This window comes from Diospyros lotus, chromosome 11 (genome assembly GCF_014633365.1).
Source record: "Diospyros lotus cultivar Yz01 chromosome 11, ASM1463336v1, whole genome shotgun sequence".
NCBI lineage: Eukaryota > Viridiplantae > Streptophyta > Magnoliopsida > Ericales > Ebenaceae > Diospyros > Diospyros lotus.
The window spans coordinates 33,306,558-33,333,356 of NC_068348.1; the positions used below are offsets into that span (position 1 = coordinate 33,306,558).

The 26,799-nt window shown below is 35.2% G+C and overlaps 1 protein-coding gene and 1 pseudogene across 1 annotated transcript; both read left to right on the forward strand.

The window, feature by feature from the left end:
- Positions 1-3,184: 3,184 nt before the first annotated feature.
- Positions 3,185-5,375, forward strand: LOC127812606 (NAC domain-containing protein 43-like). Its single transcript, XM_052353042.1, has 3 exons — positions 3,185-3,533; positions 3,709-3,977; positions 4,284-5,375. Exons 1-3 carry the CDS (start codon positions 3,347-3,349, stop codon positions 5,133-5,135), a joined length of 1,308 nt encoding a protein of 435 aa, XP_052209002.1. The 5' UTR covers positions 3,185-3,346; the 3' UTR covers positions 5,136-5,375.
- A 3,651-nt stretch (positions 5,376-9,026) lies between these two features.
- On the forward strand, positions 9,027-25,370 carry LOC127812859 (protein GAMETE CELL DEFECTIVE 1, mitochondrial-like; annotated as a pseudogene).
- Positions 25,371-26,799: the final 1,429 nt, after the last annotated feature.

Below are 26,799 nucleotides of genomic sequence, written 5' to 3' on the forward strand. Positions count from 1 at the left end.
TGAAACTTCATATCAAGATTAATGCTACAGTATGTGACGCTGATAATCAATTAGACCTACCAGCACGTACACATCTAGAAGATACGTATATACCGCCATGAGCATCCCATATTAATTGACTAGCTAGAAAACTAGGCACGTATATTATGTGCGAACAAGCCTTTGTTTGACGATGACAACGTTGAGATTACTTGACACGCAAACCCACCCACCCACCCACCCACACACAAAGTCACACAATATTCATATTCTCTCGTATTACTACAATCCTTTCTTTGTGTTTGGATGTGTCGTCACACCACGTCACTTGACAACGTTAATTCGACAACCATAACTAATATATGTGTGTGTGTGTCTGTTGATTAAAGTAGTCAGGAACTAATGGAGGAGATTTGGAAGATAAAAGGATATGGGTAACGGAAGCGTCAAATAAATTCAACTTCAATCAACAACGACAATAGTAAAGGTGATGCATAGATGATATATATATGTGTGTATGTGTGTGGGTGTGGGTGTGTGTGATATGATTTCAGTGCTGGTCAGTAAGAAGTGGTTACTCGGTCAATTGTTGGCCAGAATCATAATTAGGAAAGGAATTTGGACGAAAAACGATCATGATTAGAGTTGAGACAAGAGTGACCCTCATAACGGAATATGTATATATAAAAAATTATCTAAGATAGAGGAGTAATTAATTGAAGGGAGATACTGGATTTTACAGAATCCGTCCCTATTATTATTATTTTGATATGTTAGCATGCACTAGACTAGGCAAGTGGTGATAGTATGTCGGCAGTAGCTTTTGGTCTTCAGCTATTATCATCACTGATGGATTAGGAGAGGCGGGGAAGAGTGTTAATTGGCCACGTTGAGAATGCTGGTTGGTATTGATTGGGGTAGTTAAAAATGGCCTACGTGCCTCTCATGATCGAGTTTGCACTTTAATTAATTTGCAAATATATATATATATATATGGCGACTGCTATATATACGTCCTCTCATTTCATCATTTTCTTATGAAAATTACCATTCATTAGTATTCCATTTACATGTCATGCTCCTCGAAGCAACTATAATTATTTTTATTTTCCCAATTTCCTTTTACATAACTAACAAAAATGTGATTTTTTTTTCTTTTTTGGGTTTATTAGAAGTGAGTACCAAATGGAGTACTTTCCATGTATTTACTTTTTACCTAACATGTAATGTACCTAAACATCTAGTCGCAACATATGACATGTTGATGACTCAATATTGCTATAGAAATGGCTGTACTGTCATTAATTACATTCTCTAGATTTCAGTATATCGTATCCCTATCTGCTATATATATTTACCCAGCTATATTATGATGTTAATTACCGTAATTACCCAAGCTCTTTTTCTGTCGCTAAGAATTTGTCTTCTCTCAAATTTTATTAAATTAAAAAGACTTTCATGAAGTTTTTTGGGTACTTTCTATAAAATAAAAATAAAAAAGTACTTTTCATGGTCTAAGAGTTTTGTGTATAGATCTCTTGAACCATATATAGAAAGCCAACTCCAAACTCTCTGCCTTGGCGCTGTGAGAAATATTATCCATAGCCCTCGTTGGTATAAATACTTATCTTGAAGGAACCCGCTCGATTTCAGGGAAAGTTTGGCGCTCTTAATTATTCTCTAAACCAACCTTAATTAAACGAAGTTGCCATATATACGATCTTAATTAGTTCTCACACAAATCGAAGGGCCCCATGCCCCTTGAACCGGCCGGGCCTCCTATAATTAACCATTATGGTGAATGACTTCCAATTCCAAGGGGTTTATAATACCTACGGCTAGGAGTTTTCATTCATATGTATGCATTACATTTATTTAAGGCGGGGTTCTTGTGGGGATTGTACGCACTGTATATGTTGTTATCGGAGATATACAGAAAATCCACCAAGGAATGACAACCCTCATCATTACATAGAATTTTATGGGAAGCTCATCATTCATCTTGACCCTTGGAGAAAGATAAAATGTACAATCATTGAAATTAGCGGTGTTTCTGTGCCCCAAAAAGAAAATAAGAAAAGAAAGGTTAGCACACAGTACATTTTCATGTATATGTTAGTGTAAAAAAAAAAAAAAAACCATGCATGCATACTGATAGATGAAAGCGTAAATATATATATATATATATAGGTGCTAGCTACTGCCTCAAGAAGCATCAACTAATATATGAAGTTTGGGCAAGTAAGAAAAAATTGTGTTCGATAAAATATCACTTGATAGATGAATTATACCATAAACTGTGATTATAATAAGCTTTTGGATGTATAAAAAAGTTCAGTAACTAATTAACCATAACATATGTAGATAGCATATATAATTTCTTTAATTTTCTTAAGTAAGCAAATTAAATTGTCTGTATATTAACTTTGTGGCGGTTTAGAAAGAGAGCTGTAAATTTCCACTATCTCATGATCGGTGCGCTTTGGTTGGAGATTGCAATGATTGTTAAGAAAAGAAAAAAGAAAGTGTACAGTAGGAGGCAGGGAGAGTCTTCTAACGCAAAAATGGGTGCAGTTAACATCAGTTGATAATTTCTTTGCCCATGAAAGCGCAATGCCTCCGACCCCCATGTTCTCTCCTCTTTCTCATGCAATAGTAATTAACTCTCCAGTTAATTTGTCTTAATTTCAAAGGTGGTTGTGAGAGAGAGAGAGAGAGAGAGAGAGAGAGAGCGAGTGCGTTGGGTGGTTTGAGAAGTGGTTTTCTAAGAGATCTTAAGGTCGAAGGTCATGGGAGGAGATGGAGGCTTGGAACCAGCTGCTAACCCACATACATAACAGTGGTTGCTCTAACGCCTTCCAATATGGGTCCCATTTATTTATTTATATATAATAATGTCTACAAATAAAGGCTACCCGGCCCTCTTGTCGGCCCTACTACTCACTCACCATGCTATAGCCTATGGCTCAAGCGATTACCCTCCAATATCCAGATCCCTTTCTCTTTCGCGCATTATAGGTAGTTGGTTCTTCTGCCCCTACACGCGCGCCCAAAAGCACCCGCAAGTACACTCACCACCCCGATCCCCATTTTTAATTAATTTCAAATATATATTTATATCATTGCCCAGGACCTTTCCATTCCATGCATCTCCAACCCAACCACCCACTATAAATTCTCGTATTGGCTTTCCCATTTCTTTATGTATCCTCTCTCCTTCTCCCACAACCCCCCCTCCCACCCTCTCTACTCATCTTCCCATTTCTCATCATCTCCTTTCTATTTGGACCCAATCCTAGCCTAGCCTAGCCTGATCGGGTAATTAATTAATCAGCTGAAGCTAGTCCGGATTGATTTTTTGTTCGCAATGTCATCAGAGGACATGAATCTATCTGTTAATGGTCAGTCTCAGGTCCCTCCAGGTTTCCGCTTCCACCCCACGGAAGAGGAACTTCTGCTCTACTACTTGCGGAAGAAAGTAGGATACGAGAAGATAGACCTTGATGTTATTCGCGATGTTGATCTCAATAAGCTTGAACCATGGGATATTCAAGGTATATATGTAATTAACAACCACTACATACATTCTACATATATTCGGTTCTATCTTCATTCACAAACAAGTCACTAGCTGCTAGCTAGCTAGTTGTGTTCTACTTCTACTCCAATTCATGAATGAAAGCATTTATCTTTTATGTGTGCGGTGCTGACCTTGGTGGGTTTTTGTAGAGAAGTGCAAAATTGGATCCACCCCACAAAATGATTGGTACTTCTTCAGTCACAAAGACAAAAAGTACCCAACTGGGACTCGAACAAACCGGGCAACGGCCGCCGGTTTTTGGAAGGCCACCGGCAGGGACAAGGTCATACACAGCAGCCTCAGAAGAATTGGCATGAGGAAGACTCTAGTTTTCTACAAGGGCCGAGCCCCCCATGGGCAAAAATCAGATTGGATCATGCATGAGTACAGGCTCGATGACAGCAACCAAGACACCAACGTACGTAAGCCACCTAATTCTTCAACCACTACAACTTCACAAAATCATATATATATATATATATATGTGTGTGTGTGTGTGTGTGGTGTATAAATAAAAGTCAGTTTGATGTGTGGTATGGGTGCGTGATGTGTATGTGTTCAACCCTCTGCTGTCAACGTGCATGGTTCGTTACATGCATACATACATACATGCATATGTATATGTATATGATCACTAGTCTGGCAGTATAATACGTACCACCGTACATTAACTTTTTTTTTACAATAACACTATCATTACTATCGTTGAATATTGATCTTGCAGGCCAACAACAACAATAATAACATAGCAGGAGACCCAACTGCGACTGAAGAAGGGTGGGTGGTCTGCCGTGTTTTCAAGAAGAAAAATTACCACAAGGCACTGGAGAGTCCCCAAAGCTCATCCACTACTAGTATTACTACTACTTGCATGGACTCAAGAACCTGCAGCCAGATGCGCAATACATCATCAAGCAACGATGTCGGCATACTTGATCAGATACTTGAGTACATGGGAAGATCATGCAAACAGGAGGACGGCGAGAGTACAATAATTATGAACAACGCCAATCTCATGGTCAGCAGCAACACCACCAATCACAACATGCTATATCTGTCCTCAATCTGCAACACAGCCGCCATCGAGGTCGACGGCCTGCACCATCAAAGATTTGCCCAGCTCCCAAGATTATTGGAGAATAATGCTCCGACGACGACTATGCCATCACTCAACCAGCACCTCTCTAGCTGCACTTTCAAGGCTTCAGCTGGCCAATTAGGAAGAGAACCTCCTTGTACTAATAATAATATTGATGGTGGTTATCAGAGGGACGAGCTCAACGACTGGGTTGCACTGGAAAAGCTCGTTGCTTGCCAGCTGAATGGGCAAGATCATGAGGACAACACCAAGCACCTATCCTGCTACAACAAAAACAACAGTAATGATGATCCAAACGATGATGATTTCTGTTTCTCCATCGATCATGATGACGATGGGCAATTTTCTCACCTACCCTCAGATCCAACAAATATTACTCAGTCCTCTCAACCATACAACAGCGAGATCGATTTGTGGAGTTTCGCTCGATCATCATCTTCCTCCTCGTCTGATCCATTGTGCCACTTGTCAGTATAATATTACACCTAGCCAGCTATTACTATAAATATTGCACTTGGACACATATGGATATATATTGATCATATGGGGTGATCCTCCATTATTACAGATAGTAAAATAAACGACGGGCTTATATTTATGTTCGGGTAGCATATATACACACACACATACATATATGGCATCATCTTTATCAATTTGACTACCAATTAGCAAGCCATCCTCCATTATTGCACTTGGACATTGTTGGTAACAAACAACAATGGGGTCTTCCCACGTACTATATAATATTAATATTGTCAAATAGAATAGTACCTAATATCTATATTTGGTGCTGTTGAAATATTCTCAGGTGTCTTGTCTTGCTAGATCTATTTCGTTATGTATGTCAGGAGGTTGAGAAGTTTAATATTATTTATAGTGGCTCTTGTGAGAAAAGTTTAGCTTTGGGAATGTAGCCAATTAAAAACTGAAAAGAAGAAAAGGAAAAAGAAAAAGAAAAAGAAAAAGAAAAAAAAAGAATGACGTTAATAATTAAATAATTAGGGACAAGATTTTCAGATTTCAACAAAGCTTTGTTGGGTCGGGGGCCCCCACCCATCTGTTCGTGAGGAGGAGTCATGCCAATTGCTCAATCAGTTGGGGTGCAGTAATCGAATCCATATTCTGGGTTCTACCAAACTTACGTGAAAATGAAGATGTGAGAAAAGTCCACCATGCTTTTGCAAAGTAGACGATTCAATTAGCCCATACAAATACGGCACGAGAACAATGGACTAACCAAATCAGCTGTTCAAAGTTTTGTCTGGTTCCGGTGGGGACCTGATGATACTAGATGATGGCAGGCAGCAGCAGCTGCTCGTGCTAATATTTAAGCTGTAAGTGTCTCCCACAAGTCACAATTGATCAGATATATAGCGTCATCTTTATGACTACCTCCGTCATTTACTCTTTTTCTTTCCTTATTTTACTTTATTTGCTGGTTCTCTTTTTTACCGAACTCTTTAACTTAAATGTTGAAACCTGTTCTGAGAGACAAAGGTCCCAAATTTATAAAATTCTAACGAGTGATATATTGAGTCCCAACTTTCACATCCTCAAATACAATTCGGTTCAAAAGTTAGGAAGGCAAAAATAACTTGGTTATAAAAATAATTCTTTTATTCACAGACAGAATAAATAAAATTACTTGCTAATAAACAAATCTCCCATAAACCAAAGTACTTGTGTAACTATTATGTTCTTTGTAGAAAAAATATATTTTTTTGTTTGTTTAAAGCACGGGGTGGAAAAAACAAAAAACAAAATACACACGGTTGATTTGTGTGATTTAAAATTGCTTAAATGATTTTTTATTTATATTTTGATTTATCAGATTTTAGGATAGCAAACATTCTCTAGAATTTCTCTTAGATTCAAACCCATATCCTTGCTTTTCTATCAATCTCTAATTCTGATTGGCCTCCCCAATCTGATATTATTGTGCCGGTATAGACCGAAATTCCGTTATGGTCCAATTCTGACCGATATGCTGTTATATGAAATTGAGATTCATATTATATTCATTTTACTTGAATTTAAATGTTATGCATATTCTATTGATATATATCATGTGGGTCTAAAGTTTATGTGGACGGACTGAAACGAGTTATGGGCCAAGCCCAAATCTGTGTGATCCATCCGTGATTGTTTGTTGGCCTAGCCCATTCCAGTCTCCAAGGCTGTTGTTATAAAAGGGCTGCTTGATGCCCTAATCAACACATCGTATTCTCTCACTTTCTGAAACTCTAAATTGGCGCCTCTTTGAAGTGAGACACTTCCTGTGAATCATTCTCTCTTGTTTAATCGATTGGTTGTTTCTGTGGTAAGATCATGTGGTAAGTGAAGGGTATTGCTTTAATCTCTATGTTGTTTTAATCGCCTGAGGCATGAAAGATTGGTAGGTTGAAAGAACATATCCTAAACCTTGATCGTGAGATCAGTTTTGAACAGATCTATACTTGTTCTTGTTTTGGATTCTGTTTTCAATTGTTGTTTTTGTAATATTATTTTACTTTTGTTTGAGATCTTATAATTCGATTGTAACTTTGAGATATTAGTGGATTGACTAGAAGCGGAGCTTTTGCCGTGAGTAGGATATATTTTGATCTGAACACGTATCTCGCTGTGTCGCTATTTGTGTGTGTGAGTTGAGGTTGTATTTTTCATTTCTGTATTTTGTTTACTGCAGTTGATTTGTGTTTGGCCGAGAAATAAGTTGATTATAAAACCTACAAATGGTATCAAAGCCATGGGGATTCAAGATCCTTGTCAAGTCGCATCTGATTCAAAAGGTAATATCGAAGATCGAGTCAGATCTTCGACACTATAAGGGTTTATGTTCTCATACACTGATTTGCCCTAATTTCTTTTGAGTATATACTTGTCTACTCTAATATGTTATATATATGTTGCATGTCCTAAATTTTTGTATGTTCTTGATCTTGAATCAATATAGTGTTGCTTACTCTATTCTGTTATAAATATACTGTCGTGAGTTATTGTTTGTCTTTGAAAAGCTAATTTAGGTTTAATTAATTTCCCAAATTATTTTTCAAATCTTTAACCTCATATACTAAATCTAAATAAGATTAATATCTTATTTGTTTTTCCAATTTTGTCTATTCCTATTTCTACTTTAAAATTTTTTTGATTAGTCTCAATTAATTCAAATATCACCTGTAATTACCATTCTATTTTATTGTTCATATAAATGGCTCTATCTAAGTATGAATTAGATAAGTTTGATGGTAGTGTTGATTTTTCATTGTGGCAAAAGAAGATGACTGCCATATTGGTTCAAAACCAGTGCTCTGAGGCACTGGATGAACCACCTATAACTGAAAAAGATAAAGTAGAACCCCTCCTACCCCTGAAATGCGTAAGATGGATAGATTAGCCCATAGTCTCATTATTTTAAATCTTTCTAATAAAGTCCTTAGACAAGTAAATAAAGAGAATATTGCTTTAAAGGTTTGGAATAAGCTAGAATCTCTTTATATGACTAAATCCTTAACCAGTAAGATTTATTTAAAAGGAAAATTATTTAGTTTTAAAATGAATACCTCTAAATCTTTAGAAGAAAACCTAGATGATTTTAATGTCATTGTAATAGAAAACATTGATGAGAGTATTTCTGAAGAAAACCAACCTATAATCCTTTTAAATGCATTGCATGAGTCATATAGAGATCTAAGGACAGTTATGCAATATGGTAGAACCTCCATATCCTTAAAGGGTGTAGTATCTGCCTTAAGATCAAGAGACCTTGAAGATGATAAGAAAGATAAGAAAATAAATAATACTGAAGGCTTAAATGTAAAGGGTAATTAGGAACAGAAATCAAAGAATAAAGGTAAAGGTAATTCAAGGGGTAGAAGTAAAACGAGGTCTAACTCAAAATCTAGAGAAACAAGAAGGGATCCTCTAAAACAAGAACATGTTGGTATTGTAAGAAAGAATTGTTACAAAAGAAAGAAAGACTTAGAAAATGAGAATTCTAGTAATCAAGATGTAACAAATTTATCTTATGGATATGATAGTGCAGAGGGCTTAATTTTGTCAGAACATGCCGTAGATGATGAGTGGATTTTAGATTTAGGTTGCACCTTTCACATGACACCTAGGAAAGACTGGTTGTTTAATTTCCAGCATATAGAGGGTGAGAAAGTCCTAATGGGTAATAATCAATCCTGCAATATAACTGGTATAGGGTCAGTTAGGTTTAAGATGTGGGATGTATCATATAGGACTTTAGATAATGTGAGGTTTGTGCCCAATCTTAGAAGAAATCTTATTTGCCTAGGCATGTTAGATTCAAATGGAGGGTCTTATAAGTCTGAAAATGGAATCGTTAAGGTTATGAAATGATCCATGGTAGTTCTTAAAGGAATCCTTAAGCAAGGATTGTATGTCCTGCAAGCAGAGACTATCTCTAACAGTGCTACAGTTTCATCTTCAGAAAATGATGATACTGCTTTGTGGCATAGGAGGCTAGGTCACATAGGAATGAAAGGTTTGTAAGAATTAAGTAAACAAGGCATCTTAGGTCCTAGGAGGATTAATGATTTAAACTTTTGTGAGACATGTGCCTTGGGCAAGTCTCGCAGGTTGCAGTTTGTTCCTGCAACTCACAAGTCCAAAGATGTCCTAGATTATATTCATTCCGATCTTTGGGGATCTCCCCAAGTTCCTAGTTCCCTATCATGTGCCCAATATTTCATTTCTTTTATAGATGACTATTCTAGGAAGGTATGGGTTTATTTCCTTAGGCATAAGAATGAAAATTTTACAAAATTTAAGGAATGGAAGACCTATGTAGAACTACAGTCATGCAAGAAAATAAAGACCCTACGAACTGATAATGGCTTGGAATTCTATAATCATGAATTCATAAATTTTTGCAAACAAATAGACATTGCAAGGCATAGAACTTGCAGTGAAACACCTCAGCAACATGGTGTTGTTGAACGAATGAATATGACTATTCTAAATAAGGTTAGATGTCTTCTAAAAAACTCTAACTTGCCTAAGAAATTTTGGACTAAAGCAGTTTTAACTGCTTGCTATCAGATAAACAAATCCCCTTCCTTTTCCATAAACTTTAGGACTCCTGAACAGTTGTGAGTGGGAAAATCCCATCACTGAACCACCTTAGACCATTTGGATGTATTGCTTATGTCCATAAGAAAGAAAGGAAGTTAGACCCTAGAGCCAAAAAGGCTGTATTCTTAGGATACTCTCAAGGTGTGAAAGGATACAAATTGTGGTTGATTGATGAAAATAAGACAATCATCAGCCGGGATGTAGTATTCAAAGAAATAGAATACTATATGCCAAATAAGATGGAAAATGCCAAGGCAAACTCAGTTTGAGGTGGAAAGGGACAGCCTTAGTGATAAGGTAGTGGAGACTAGCCTAGAGAGTCCTCAAGTTTCTAGTTCTCCAGACATTGCTGAATCTAAAATAGAGAATGAAGATAATGAGACTTCAGCTGAAATCATTCCCAAATTAGATGATTATTTCCTATCTAGGGATAGGGTGAGGAGAGAGATTAAACCTCCTACTAGGTATGCCTATGCAGATGTTATTACCTATCCTCTTAACATTGGAGATTCAATTGAGCATAATGAACCTGTTACTTATCAAGAAGCTTGCTCTAGCAAGTATATATAGAACAAATTGGTTGAAGGCAATGAAGGAAGAGATGGAATCTCTTCAAAAGAATAATATCTGGATACTTGTAAATAAAACTAAAGACCAAAAGGTTATAGGCTATAAGTGGATATTCAAAAGAAAGCTAGGTATTCCAAGAGTAGAACCAGCCAGATTTAAGGTAAGGGTAGTAGCCAAGGGTATTTTCCAAAGAGAGGGCATAGACTACCATGAAGTGTTCTCCCCTGTAGTAAAGCATACCTCTATAAGGTTAGTATTAGACTTAGTAGCCTTACATGACCTAGAGCTTGAGCAATTAGATGTTAAGATTGCTTTTTTACATGGAAATCTAAAAGAAAAAATATATATATATGGATCAGCCTATAGGTTTCATAGAAAAAGGTAAGGAGAATAAGGTTTGCTTGTTGTAAAGGTCTCTTTATGGTCTAAAGCAGTCTCCTAGACAATGGTATAAGAGGTTTGATGAGTTTATGCTCAAAGAAAATTACACTAGGTGTAACTTTGACCATTGTGTCTACTTTAAACAGCTTAAAGGAAAGTTGTTCATATATCTCCTTATATATCAAGATAACTTCTAAGAGACCTGATGGGAAACTACTTCTACTATTATAAATAAGGGGTATCGTCATCTCCCTACCCAACACATCAAAACAATTACAGTTATATTGTTATATCATTACGGTTGAGGTGAAGAGGGAGAAATCAGATTCTGACATTTCGTCTTTAGCTGGTATTTCTCAGTACGGTATAATTTATTGTGGATTCAGGTATGCATTTAATGAATTTTTTTATGTGATTTACATGAGTTTTAATATTATGGGCATAATGGTTAATTGTATGTTATGTATATCATACAATATTATTATAACTTATATGTGGTATCAGAGCTTACGTTATAAAACTTGTGTATTTTTTGTATAAAATTTTATTCATTTTTTGTATATTGTATAAATTGATTATACGTAAATATAACCCATATGTAATTGCCGGGATTAAGAAGTGGGTATGTATTTTGATGGGCATTATGGCAGTGGATTTCTTCTCCACTGCATAATTGTAGTTCATCTTTTGGGGCTTCTTCATTGCGTGTGTCACCGGTAAGGTGATCTAGGTTTGCCATGGCCTATTTCTAGTCATAGATCTTCTTCATCGTGTGCAAATCGATGACGTATCCGTCATGGTTAGGAAGACCAATCGATCACGGCCTTATGGCTTTTGCCGCCGTCGATCGTTGGTCATCATCGGTCTTGGCCATAACAATGGCGTCGATCTTGAGCCATCAATCCTTGTTGCTCGCCATAACTGTGGGCGACAGAGCTTGCATTGCCATGGCCGATGCTTGAGCTTCTCCGATTCCAACATATGAAGGATATGACAAGGAGATACTGGCGTGATGATAAGCCGGTGATTCATCTCCCATTAATCCTGAGCACTCTTGGCCATGGTCGTCGATCTTGGTCATTACAGTGGGTGTCGGTTGACTATCTTCCCTTCGTCGTGCTCAAGTTTCCATGGGTGTGAGGCATCGGCTGAGATTTATGGTGTGTATGAGGTTATCGATGATGAAGGGTGATTAAGTAGCCGTGAATGATGGAGAAGAAGAGGCGGTGATAGCTGGTACAAACCTTAACAGATTGGGGAAGAAGATGGGTGACCCATTAAGTTATCTGGTCGACCCACTAGCTCAAATCCAATTATGTTTTCGATCGGGTTGCTCAATCTAATAAGGGCCTATCACTAACCCATCAATGCTAGTTGTGCGGATCTGGATTCATTAATCTGATCCAGATCCACGACCCAAGAATGAATTTCCCCATTAAAAAAAATAGGAATTATGATGAATAAAATGTTTATAATTTAAAATTTATATTAAGAAAAAATTGTTAGTCACCAAAGTGACCAATTTTTTCTAAAGTAAATAAACTTTAAATTATAAAATAATAGATCCATAATTGAATTTATTTTTATATATATAATTATGGTGTGTGTATATATATAATAAATGAAATAAATACTTATAGCTTAAAATTTATATTAAGAAAAAAAATTGTTAGTCACCAAAGTGGTCAAATTTTTTAAAGTAAATAAATTTTGAGTTATAAATCATTTTAAATTTCCCACAAACATTATAGTTGATGACATTAAAGTTTTGCTTGATATTTGTTTGTGGGTAAATTAAAGTTTGTATTATAAGACTATTCGGGATTAGCTCAAAGGTTAATTATTTATCCTTATAATTGTCAAATATGAATGTGATAATTATTATGTTCTGTTAGTTTTATTTTGCATATCCAAAGATAGCAAATAGATCTAATTGGTGCATATTTAATTATCAATTATTGTTTTATTTTTTACATCTTAGTATCGTCCAAAGGAGAACTATGATGTGCCTTATGATGAATATTTGAATCTGAAATAACATGAAATTTGTACGTATTAATGTATGAGTATTTAAATTTCTTTTGCAGTATTTGTACCTATTTCAATGCATTTGCACGCATCAATTGTTCCGTTTTTCAACGGATTAAATTTCTTCGACTAGAGTGAACAAGTTCAGTTTCACTTAGGTGTTTTGAATCTTGATTTAGCACTTAGAACTAAAAAACTCGCTGATCTCACCAATAAAAGCACTGATGAGCAGAGGGAATTCTATAAAGTATGAGAGAGATCAAACAGATTGTGCCTTATGTTTATGTGAATGACCATTGCAAACAACATAAAGTTAGCCCTTCCCAAAACTAAAAATACTAAGGAACTTATGAATTTCGTGGAAGGGCGTTCCCAGACTATTGATAAGTGTCTGGCTAGTACATTAATGAGTTCTTTGACCACCATGAAATATGATGGTTCTCGTACCATGCATGAGCACATTCTGGAAATGACCACCTTGGTAACGCAATTAAAGACCTTGGGAATAACCGTGGATGAGTATTTATTGGTATAGTTTATACTCAATTCCTTGCCTCCAGAGTAATATGGGCCATTTCAAATGAACTATAACACTATAAAGGATAAGTGAAACATCAATGAATTGACTAACATGCTCATTCAATAGGAGACGAGGCTGAAGAACCAAACAGCTCATTCCGTTAATTTCCCGAAGCATCAAGAAGTTGGTAAAAGTTTCAAGAAGAGAAGTGGCAAGAGCAAGAAGAAAGATCCTCATAACCTGAACGATTCTTCAAAAGGTGCTCATAAAGAATCTATTGTTGTTAAGTGTCACTTTTGTAAGAAAAGTGGACACATGAAGAAAGATTACCTGAAATGTAAAGCTTGGTTTGAAAAGAAAGATAAGTCTTGTACTTTAGTATGTTATGAATCAAACTTTACTAAAGTTTCACATAACACTTGGTGGATTGATTCTAGTTCCACTACTCATATTTCTAATACGATGCAAGGGTTCCTTACGATCCGAACTATAATACCCAGTATTTAATACGAAGAGTATTTTTCAGAAATTACTAGATCAAAATTGGTATTTAATATAGTTTCGAGCCTACGTGTAATATTCGAAATACAACCGAAGGGTGAGGGATCGTGTCAAGCAAGTCAATGAAGGTAAAATTTTCCAAACAAGTAATATTTGATAGAACCAAGAGATTCACGAAGAATTGAAGTAAAAAACAGGCGATTAAGGGCATCCGGGCAAAAATACAGATTTTGTAAATGGCTGCACTCTCACCCTGCAATTAAAACACAATAAAAATTTTATATTTTTTTTTCTTTTATTTTGGTGAGAGGTTTATACTCATCAGTGGACGAGTGCAATTGTAGTCCAAATTTAAATTTATATTTTCTGGATGAGTCCAGGTCGTCCACTAAGAGATTTATTTATGGTAAAAGAAAAAGAATGTTACACACACGTTCACGCATTTGGACAAATTGGCAACAAGGTTTTTTTATGATTTTTTTTTTTAGACAACATATACTAGGAAATAAAACAAGGCAGAAATTGAAATAAATACTGAACGTGAGAATATAAAATTGGATAGTACTTGGATTAAGACAATTTCAGCGCTAACCCGTTGATTCCCAAATTTTAGAAGACAAGGTTAGTAACATTAATTTAATTTCAGGTATGAGGGTTTGTTATTAACTGCAATTAGAGATGATGATAGTTATAGTTTAAGCAATCCCCATACATGATATGCGGGATTCTAATTTAAGCAACTACCATAAATTCAATTGCAATTAATACACAAAATAACTAAATTAATCATCCGAATTTGGGTACGATAGCGTTTCCAGTTCTAGTAACTCCCATACATGACATGGAAGCTCTAAGTTAGGCTTACGCTCCAATCCAAATCTAGCAATTTCTCAATAATTAAGACACACTCATACTGAAATTTAAATTAATGTTACTTATTTAAAGCGCAGCTTTCTTTGGAATCATTGGCGTTGGACACTGTCCTTACCTTAATCCAAGATTAGATTTAGCTACTCATTTCTATTTGAAAGTTAATTGACAGGAATTTAAATGACTTAATTTAAATAACAGAATTTAAATGACAAGAATTAAAATAGCAGAAACTAACCGGCCATTTAGGCGGTGGATAATTAAAAGGCAAGAATTAAAATTATAGAAATTTAAAGCAATAAATTAACCGGCCATTTAAGCGGTAAATAATAAAGTAACAATAAATGACATAAGAATTTTAAAGAAGAAAGAAATGAAGTAAGATCACAAGAGAAAACAATAGAGAAAATAAGAAAGAACAAAATCAATTCTCAAAGAGAGAATTCTTAGGAAACAACTAAAGTGTGATTCAAGAATAATAATCTCCCTTACAAATGCAACCAAGTTAGTTATTTATAGCCCACACGATGCAATACAAACCACACAATTTCAATTATTTAACTAGACATAATTATATTTAATGGGCACTCATATACTTAAAGTTAAATGGATTTTAGCTATAATACACACCTAATATCAAATGGATTTTAGTTAAAATACACACCTAATAAAGCACTCATAAAGTTAAATGAATTTTAGCTATAATACACACCTAATAGTTAAATGGATTTTAGCTAAAAACACACACCTAATAAAGCACTCACAAAACAAATATTTAAAAAATAAAAAAATAAATTTCTACATTTGGGTCTTTGATCTTCATTAGGATTAAAAATAATTCTTGGACCTTCTCCAAATGATATCTTCCACGAATTGTTCAAGTTGGGGCTTAATTCTTCATGGATTTTAATTCTTCATTGACTTTAATTCTTCATGGGCTTTAATTCTTCATTTTTCAATCCAATTTGAGTCTCCAATCCCACATTCTTCATGCCTACAAACAAACAATTGAGTGTTATTAAATTATATATTATGTATATATTTATATGATATATTATATAGTATATTATATACTTATACATTATATAGATGCTCCATGCATGCACTCCATTGAGTATATGTTTTATGTTATAATATATATTATATTTATATGTTTGTTATAATATATTATATATTATATATATATTACATATAACTATTCAATTAAACCAATTTAAAATCAAAGCAGGGGTTATAATTATAACAAAATTTTACAAAATTAACCACTAATCAGTAAACTACCCGAGGGAGGTCGAAACAACGAGTTTTTCAGAAATTTTTAAGGGAAATGAAAAGCATGGAACTTGTGGGCAGTAGTGGAAGTGTTAGAAGATCTAGGGGTGTCAAGGATAGAGAGAAAATGAGATTTAAAGTAACTTGGGGGCTAAACCTTAAAATCTAAAAATTCAAAGTGGGAAACCGACCGGCCGCACTGTGGCCACCGTCCAGCCGCCTAGTGGTGTTGGGAAGGTCGCCTGGAAGGGCTAGTGTGGTCTCCAGGTGATGATTAGGCGGTTTGTGGTTGCCATTGGCCAGAAATGGCCTTGACATGATCGGTTTTAATAGCGGATAAGATTTTTGATTTGGCTGAATTTTTCGAGGGTTTTAGCTCACGATTTGGGGCTTTTTGGTTGGTTAGGAGGCTAAATCTATGGAAAGGGGATAAGAGCAATCGATTTATGGTGGAAATTCGGGTTGAGATCGAGTATAAAAGGGGGGTTGAGGTCGAGGGTTTCAAAAACAAAAACGGCCAAATTTCTCTCATTTCTGATAGAATCCAGCCTTGGGGATAAGGGGCTTTTTTTCTTTGAGTCATAAGGATCATTTCTGGAGAGTTTCAAAGAGATTGGTGTGCGTTTGATAGGATTTCAGTGAGTTGGTCAAAAAAATGAGGGTCACCGGACCTAGACCTGCAACTAGGTTTTAAACCCCCTTCCGGTGACTTTTTCTAAAGAGTGAAGGGTCCATTGAGGTCGCCTCATCGAGATCTTCAAGGCCCTATAGTTGTTTTGGCCAAAGGAAGTCGCTAGAAAGCCACCATCACCGGAGAAGACAACTTGGCCAGCTGCGCGTGGGCTTCACTCGCCGAGGCTTTGGGTGACGCGTGAGGTAGGGTTTTTCTCTGAAATTAATTTTGTAATTTCGATAAAATTATTTTAGGAATTATCATGAAGAAATATTTGGTGAAATTTGATGTTAGGTATTTTTTATGAATTTTCGAAGGTAAGAAAGGTTTAAAAATGGAGAAAAATAGACAAAATTGAGGAAAAATAGAAATATTGATTTCTAAGGTCTTAAATGGTAAATAGGAGACGATTGGGCTGTTGGAAGGAAGGATTGCACAATTTTTGAGGTATGACATGTTTTTCTAGGTAAAACCCAGACTTTTTCCGAATTAAGGTAAGTGGTTTGATTCTAACTTTACCTTATCTTGAATGTGTATTGGGGTGAGTGTAGTGAGTTCAGGTGAGCAATTTTACCCTCTCGAGCTTAAGTTACACGTGATTGAACCATTTCTAGTGAGCGGTTATACCTTCCAGAACTCGGGTTGTTTTACAAAGGCGTTTCACTTATGTACTTGTGGCATCATTTGCATATTAAACATGTGGTATATTGCATCAACTATTTTAAACTTGTAAAAGAGTCGGTGCATGGCATGTGATTTTCATATCATCGGAGTATTAGTTTTCGTGTCGTTGTTGGGTCCATATGGGACGGGATGGGGTCTTCTTGAAAATGGGACAAGGTTAATCCTGGTGAACGAGTGATACGATAGGGCACTCGAGGGATTAAGTATGTCACGGCAAGGTCAACCCCAATGGTGTGTGGAATGGAATTTCCACAGGGGGTTGAGTATGTCAGGGAGATTTCTTAAGTTAGACATGTTGCATGTTGTCGTTTGTTTGTATATGCCATGCTTATATGTCTTTCATGCATTATGTAAATTGTTTCATGCCATCACTTAGATATTTTATCATCTAACCTGGGTTATGCCCCTGGAACATTCAACGTTCTAGCCAGGAACTACTGCGAGGTCGAGGACATGGCCGGTGAGGCCAACGGTGTTTTGTTGGATAATTGTTGTATTACCTTGAAGGCGATAGTATTTATTTTGGTATATGTATGAACGGTTGTGAGATAATGCTATTATCTTTTGATAGTTTGTAGTACATATTTCGATGTGGGAACACCTTGTAAGGAACTCGTGTTAGGTCACGACATTTTGATATTATCTAACCCGCTACGTTATATTATGTCTAATTTAATTTTAAGTCTATTGATTTTGTTAGTTAAACAAGCAAGACTGGGGTTCTCGAGATTTTTACCTGCATGTGAAGATTGTTCTTGAAGTCACCGCAGGTGCCGGCCATTGTATGCGACAGGTGTTTCATCTGCATGTGAAGATTGTACTCATGGCACCGCGGTGACAGACTTGGAAAAAAAAAAAAAAGATTCTTGGGGATTCCCTTATAGTGACACGCCCATGTAAGACGGGGTGTTACATGAACCAAAAGGCCAAATGAAAGTTTCGTGTTCATGGGGAATAAAAGCAAAGCTCCCATTGAAGGCATTGACACTTACTGTTTGATTCTAGATACCAGACATTACTTAGATTTATTAGAAACACTTTATGTACCCACATTTACTCGAAACTTTATTTCATTATAGAAACTTGATGTAGCTGGTTTTTCTTTTAAATTTGGTTCTGGATCTTTTAGTTTATTCAAACACGACATATTTATTGGTTCCAATATATTATGTGATGGTCTCTACAAGTTTAAGCTTGATAATGTGTTTATTAACACTCTGATGACATTGCATCATAATGTTGGTACTAAACGCAATTTAGTTAATGAAAATTCAACTTACTTGTAGCATAAACATTTGGGTCATATATCTAAAGAAAGGATGAAAAGATTAGTAAAGCACAAAATCCTTCCATATTTAGATTTTATTGACCTTGAAGTGTGTATTGATTGTATTAAAGACAAACAAACAAAACACACTAAGAATGAGCCACAAGTAGCACACAACTTCTTAAAATGATACGCACCGATATTTGTGGGCCTTTTGATGTTCCTTCTTTTGGTGGAGAAAAATATTTTATCACCTTTATTGATGATTTTTCACGTTATGGTTATGTTTATCTATTGCATGATAAGTCTCAATCTATCTATGCACTTGAGGTATATATTAAAGAGGTTGAGAGATAATTAGATAAAAGGGTAAAAATTGTAAGATCAGATAGAGGTGGCAAATATTATGGAAAGTTTGATGAATCATGTCAATGTCCAGGATCGTTAAAAATTCCTTGAAAGACACGATATTTGTGCTCAATACACAATATCAGGTACACCACAACAAAATGGTATTTATGAACGGCGTAATCGTACCCTAATGGAAATGGTTAGGAGTATGATGAGTCACTCATCTTTACCCTTATCTTTGTGGATGTATGCATTAAAGACTGTTATATATTTGCTAAACAGGGTTCCTAGTAAGGCAGTTCCAAAAACTCCTTTTGAACTATGGATAGGTAGGAAACTTAGTTTAAGGCACTTACATATTTAGGGTTGCCTAGGAGAAGTAAGGGTTTACAATCCACATGAAAAGAAATTGGACTTTATAACTACCAGTTGTTATTTCATTGGATATCCAGAAAAGTCCAAGGGGTATAGATTTTATTGTCCTAATCACAGTACTAGGATTGTTGAAATTAGAAATGCCAGGTTCATTGAAAATGGTGAAATTAGTAGGAGTGATAGAATGCATAATGTCTGCATTCAAGATGTCAGGGTGGAAGTTCCTATGCCAAGACTAATACAATTGTTGTTCTTCAAGTTACAATCCAACCAAATAACAGTCAAGAACAGCAAACACTCCATAATGAATTGGTAGTAGTTGAACCATAAGCAATATAGCATAAATGAGATCTCAAAAGAGATAGAAAACCTGCTATTTCTAATGAATATGTGGTTTATCTACAAGAGTTTGAATTTGACTTAGGAATTGATAACGATCCAGTTTCATTTAAGCAAGCTATAGAATGTGATAATTCTACTAAATGGTTAGATGTCATGAAAGAAGAGTTAAAATCTATGGATCAAAATCAAGTCTGGGATCTCGTTGAATTGCTTAAAAGGTATAAAAGAGTTTGATGTAAATGGGTATTTAAGACCAAACGTGACTCTAAAGGCAATATCGAACGACATAAAGCCAGACTTGTTGCCAACGATTTTACTTAGAAAGGTGGCATTGATTATAAAGAGACTTTCTCACCAATCTCTAAGAAGATTCTCTTAGAATCATTGTCTTTAATATCTCATTATGATTTGGAATTATATCAAATGGATATAAAAATCGCCTTTCTTAATGGGGATTTGGAGGAAGAAGTCTATATAGATCAACTTGAGGGTTTTTAGTTAAAAGGAAAGAACTCGTGGTGTGTAAATTAAAGAAATCAATATACGAACTTAAGTAAGCCTCTTGCCAATGGTATCTAAAGTTTAATAATAACATTACGTTTTTTTGCTTTCAGGAAAACACCATTAATCAATGTATATATATGAAGGTCAGTATGAGCAAATTTATTTTTCTAATCTTGTATGTTGATGATATTCTGCTTGCTGCTAATGATCTTGGTTTATTACATGAAATCAAGAAGTACCTCTCTGAGAATTTTGAAATAAAAGATATGGGAGAGGCAACTTATGTGATAGGAATAGAAATATTTCATGATAGATCACAAAGATTGTTAGGGTTGTCTCAAAAAGCATATATTAATAAAATTCTAGAGAGATTCAATATGGATAAGTGCTCATTAGGGGTAGTTCCAATTTAGAAGGGGGATAAACTTAACCTTATGCAATGCCCAAAAAATGAATTGAAACGAGAGCAAATGCTAAATATTCCTTATGCATCTGCAGTTGGGAGCCTAATGTATGCTCAAACTTGCATCAGACTAGACATAAGCTTTATTGTCGGGGTTCTGGGCAGATATCAAAGTAATCTAGGCCTTGATCACTGGAAAATTGCAAAGAAGATTTTCAGATACTTGCAAAGAACTAAAGATCACATGCTCATTTACAGAAGATCCAATCATCTTAAGGTGATTGGCTATTCAGATTCAGATTTCGCCAGATATGTTGATACCAAAAAATTAACATTCGGCTACATGTTCCTATTAGCCAGATGAGCAATGTCATGGAAAAGTGTGAAGCAGTCCGTCATCGCTACATCCACTATGAAAGTTGAGTTCGTGGCTTGCTTTGAGGCCACTGGTCATGGTTTATGGCTACAGAATGTTATTTCAAGCCTTCGGATTGTCGACAACATTACCAAGCTGTTGAAAATTTATTGCAATAACTCCGCAGCAATTTTCTTCTCTAAAAACGACAAGTATTCCAAGGGTGCTAAGCATATGAAAATCAAATACTTAATCGTTAAAGAAGAAGTTTAGAAACATACAGTGTCAATAGAGTATATTAGCACCAACTTTATAATAGCAAATCCTATGACAAAAGAACTACCACTCAAAATATTTAATGAACATGTTGAAAGGATGGGTATTTTGTGCATTATGTCATTTGACTCTATTAAAGTTTATGCATTTGACATTTTGATTTCATATGTTTCTGATATTCCTGTTTAGAATAAAGTTGACAGGAATAATTAAAGTTAGATCGTGATGATCATTTTCATTAAAGATAATGTTAAACTGGAAGTTAGTGTTGTGGTACATGGAAGGGACTGGGTTAGAAAGAATTGACACGCAACCACCATGACTCGCATTAATATTTTAACTTAATAATGACATTATGAGAACCAAAATAAAGAGAATTATAAGTATGATTGTTTGTGCACATAATGTTCTTCTTATTAAATCATAAAAATAATGTCATATGAGCCAAGTGAGAGAATGTAAGAATTATCTTGTGATTCACATGATAATTAATGTAAATATCTCAACAAATATTATAGTATTTATCTAATGAGATAATCAAGTTCAATATCAGATATAATTTTAATAATCTAATAAGATAAATCAATGGATTTAATAAGATAATGATTACTTTAAATTCTATTTGGTTTAGAAGATTTTAAAGATAACTCCTAAGAGTCTTGATGGGATACTACTTATACTATTATAAATAAGGGGTTTGGTCCTCTCCTTACCCAACACATCAAAACAATTACAGTCATATTGTTCCATCATTACGGTTGAGGTGAAAGGGGAGAAACCAGATTCTGACATTTTGTCTTCAGTTCATATTTCTCATTACGGTATAATTTATTATGGATTCAGGTATGCATTTAATGAAATTTTTTATGTGATTTACATGAGTTTTACAATTATGGGCATAATGGTTAATTGTATGTTATGTATATCATATAATATTATTGTAACTTACATCAAGTCTTGCAGTAATATAAGACAAAATAATAAAATAAAAATTAAGAAAAGACCAAACAAATTTGGAGTAGAAAAAGGATTGTGTTAGGTGAGACATTTTCACGAAATTATCTTTAGAATAGTAATTTTCCCTATTAGGTGCAAAGGTTTATGGAAATTCTAATCCCATGATATAATGCCTAATGGACCGTACCGGCTCAATCTTGACCTTTAGCCCATGACCCAATTGCCCCATCTCAGCCTTTGGCCTTATCGTCAGCCCACGACCTAATCTCGGCCGAAGCAAAAGCAAAGCCTTTGTTGATGGATGGGGTGAGAGGATGCAAAAATTGAGTGAGTTGCTAAAGTAGGTGAGGTTGCCAGGAGCAAGGGGTTTGTATCTGTAGGACTCTGAGAAGGCAGAAATGTATCGACTTCACAAGAGACCCAGAGGTTTATATACAATTAAGAGGTTATCTCGAGATTAGAGGATTATGAGGCAGCAAGTGCATGCCATTTTGTGGCTGAAAGAGCTTGAGGAAGAAGAAGAAAAAACTTGGGCGTCCTCCGGATGACTCTGATGAGCTCTTGCTAGACTCATGTCTCAAGTAAGCTATTATTTAAGCATCCACAAAAATTCTATTCTTATATGGCCATTTCTTACCGTAGGTGCATGCAATGAAATTATTTGTATCATTTTCTTTTCCTTTTTTAAAGATAACTTGAGTCTGATAATTGAGGGGATGAACTCTAGTTTCAATCTTAGGGAAAGTCATTCCAAGATCATGATTGTCCCCTAATAAAGTCATGGACAGAGCATATCTAAAGTTTCGTTTGGGGACTTGTTGGTCCCTTAAGATATGGCCACTCAAGAGGGGGGTGAATTGAGTGTTTTAAATTTTTGTCCTTTTTAATAAATATTATTGATTAATTATTTTCTCTAAAAATATATATAAATTATTTTCTTTTAATTAAATTCTTGTTATTTAATTTTAAACAAATTAAATGAGGTACAAGACAATTTATAGTGGTTCGGTATCTCCACATACACCTACTTCACTCTCCCAAGGTCTCAACCACCCTTGGGGTTCTACTAATCTCACCAAGGTTTTCATACTAGCTCACCTTGGAAACTAGATACACTCTTAGATTACAATGGGTTCTAGAAAAAGCCACCAACACTAAGGTTTTCTCCCTGTTTTACCATGGAAACTAAATTCACCTAGATTTTAATGGTTCTAGGAAACCTATACAATCCACAATAATAATTTAAATGTCACAAATAATTTATCCACACTTGGACACAAATAAGCAATTAAGAACAAATTATACAAGATAATAATATTTAAATAAATAAATAAACAGTGACCTCAGTTTGAATGGAGAAGATTGGATTCAGTTTTGCGATCTCTTCTTCTCCTCTTACCTTGTGGCTCTTTGGTAAATGAACAATGAATCTTTGAGAGCCTTGGAATACTTGAAAATTAGCTTGAGAGCTTTTGAGAGGTTTGGATATGCAATATGTGCAAGAAATACTCAAAAAATGAGTTTGGAGAGTATTTATAAGCATTTTAGCTACTAAAGAAAGGGCTAATATGAAGTTTGAAATTCAAAAAATGTTTAGACTTTCTCCAACAATAAGAAAACATGTCTCATCTTTAATTCAAAATAAATATATTTTTTGCATAGGTAATAAAAGCATTTATCAATAAATGAAAATTTAAACATAAACTTTTGAGACATAAATGATGAAAAGAAATAAACATATTTAAAGAGAATCTATCTTTAATTCAAAATAAATTTACTCTTTGTATTCACTTTTAATTCAAAATAAATTTATTTTTTTTATATGAGAAAGGAATACATTTATATTATAAAAATATTTTTGTTAATCATCAAAATTAATTAATATGAGCAAGTTGGTTCAATAGGACTTATAGCACCCTTCTTATTGTAATTTCTTTAGATGAGGCTTAGGAACTATTAGAACGAGAACCTCAACTTCCTCCTCCCTTTTGTATTTCTAATGCTTTCTGCTAAAATTTTTCGGTGTTTGTATTTATTTGAGACCTTGTGTGGGATAATTGCATTTTACACCTCTCTTTTTTTATAAGTGGGTGCTAAGGACCCAAAACGAGCCCCAGAAAGCTGCACAACTAAAACACTACACGACCCAATCACTTGAATAAAGAGAGGACACTGCATGTCCATGCAGAGACAAAAGTTAATAAACCATCATAAAGTAGACCCATGAGAATTCCCATAAGCAAAAACCAAAAATCAAATAAAGCACTCTAGACCCCACAATACATGGGTATTATAATTATACCTTTTACAATACACACAATATGTAGATATTTATTACCAGTAAGACTTAAAACATTTGAAAGGCGTATATGACGAAGGTTTAGGTTGGTTGGCATTTGTGCTTCATAGCATCGTAGGAACTGAAAGTTACAAGAACCTAACTAGATTTTGATTTGATGATAGTTCGCAGTCCATTTGTTCATCTGATGGTTCATTTGTTGTTAAGCCTTTATCTGAAATGTTTCTTTGGTTGATTTGATGATAGTTTGCATGTATGCAGATGTGCTTATATATAATGCTCATATATATGAACCTTTGTTTAAATGTATGGTCACATATGTTACTCTTTATGTACTATAAAATATTCTTTGAATAATGCTTGTACTTTCTACATGACGCAGTTTTGGTGACATTCATGTTGCTTCCGAAACATGTTTTGAAATGGATGGTTCTTTTCAAAGATTAAGGTATTATGTTGTTGGAAACTAGGAGTTGATTGGTTGCGTTTTCCTAGTTGTTCCTTCTTGCAGATTTTTCAAGTCCCATGACACAGAATTTCACGTAGCATTTCTTCCCTACAGACCAGATTTCAAGATAATGCCTGAGGGTTGGGATGGCACCACAAGGGACCCTAACGAAGTCCACTATGAGATATCAATGAAGGAAGACGAGATGTTGTATCAAGATTTCATCCAATGGATGAACTTCAACAAAATGAAGTGTCAATCCTACTCCTTACTCTACTAGAAACTTTTGGGTAATGTTGTTTTAATTTGTGTTACAGAAGAAAGGAGAGGTGAAGTGCCATAAGTACAACCGGAGATGCCCCGATGAGGGTTGGAATATCATGGTCGAGAAACTGGGGCCACGAGGAAAGTGTGGAAATGATGGCGAGTGGAAGTTCATGAGTGCACCTGACAAATCTAGCAAGCCTTTGGATGAAATCGAGAAAATGTATCTAAGGCGAGAGACTCCACGCATGCGGCGCAAAATTTTACCATGACGTTGAGACAGCCACTGGCGCTTGCTAGTTTCCAGAGTATGTTCTTCACCTGTTTTAACAATTTTAGATGGTCGGAGTTCATACAATCTTACTCTTGGGTCTTTGTCAGCTTGATAGTTCTTTTGGATCACATTGGTTTTGTATTTTCATAATTTGGGGTATGTATTTGGCAACAAGGAATGCCAAAACTCGTCGCAATTGTTCCTTTCCTAACATGTTTTACAATGTTGTTTTTGAGGGTTAACCAGAAGATAAAAGGCGTTGGGAGTTTTATCTCTTCATGCTTCTAATTGGCTACTGGGTAAGGGTGCCTCAAGAGGCTTGGGACGATGTACTAAAGAGATCTCGATTACAGAATGAAGGTTGTGGGGGCCTAAAAAAATTTAATATTAGGATTATTATGTATGCTTTGGTTTATTATAAGTTTTTTAATTTAATAAATTTTTTAATTTTAATTAGAGGTAATAATAGTAATATTCTTGAATTTTTTATTTTTTAATATATATTATTAAAAAGGGTTTTCTAATATAGTTCTGTCAATTTATTTTGATGGCTGTTAATATCTGATTAGTAGGTTAATTGTAATTTTTTGTATTAATTAATCTGATAGAAGTGACATTTTTTGGAGAAAAAGGTTATATTAACAAAGATTTATCAATTGAGTAGAAACATTTATTAACAAAATTATTTCACATAACTAATTCCAATTAGTATTAATTAAACTAATAAAACATCTAGAGGACCCTTTTCTTTAAGATGAAATCTCTTTTCTTAGCCGGATCCGAATTCGGGTCCACAGATCCAAGTTGAATTCAACCTGTATGGTGCCACCATTATATAAGTATGGAGACTTTTGGAGTCAAAATTCAGTTCACTCTGAACTCTGAAGCTGGTAACGATTATCTTCGTTCTCTCCTCCATCCTCACCAAAAAACACCATGCGGCCACCAAGTCTTCTATGGCGTCCTGACCCCACTATCGGGTGCCAGTATAACTTGAGGTTATGCTATAACCCATCCCAAAGGTCAGCTATACCCTACCAACAATAAAAAGTATTATTTCCAGGTCAAAATGGGAGAGGTCGGATGTGAGCTCGTAACAGTAAGGAATGGACTCTCATTATTGGTCCGTCAATAGGGGTGGTTGGCATCTGCAAGCACTCTGATGCTCTAATAAGTAAGAGAATGAATGGACAGAGTATCAGTAGGCTAGAGAGGAATATACCTTTGGCTCTGAGAGAGCTGGTTTATATAGAAGGATGAGAGGTCCTCCTGCATGCATGCATCGTGCGTTTGCAAGGTGATGGGATTGGATATCCGATGCCGATGGGGGTCCCTGATAGTGGCATGGTGTCAACGAGACCATCATTAATGTGGATAAGATATGCCATTAATGAGAATGAGATCTGTCATTAATGAGAATGAGATCT

Bases quoted from the DNA above. Each gene is read 5' to 3' on its own strand.
- LOC127812606 (XM_052353042.1), top strand. From the start codon at position 3,347: ATGTCATCAGAGGACATGAATCTATCTGTTAATGGTCAGTCTCAGGTC. The intron at 3,534-3,708 runs GTATATATGTAA...GGGTTTTTGTAG, and splicing joins TGAACCATGGGATATTCAAG to AGAAGTGCAAAATTGGATCC. The intron at 3,978-4,283 runs GTACGTAAGCCA...TTGATCTTGCAG, and splicing joins ACAGCAACCAAGACACCAAC to GCCAACAACAACAATAATAA.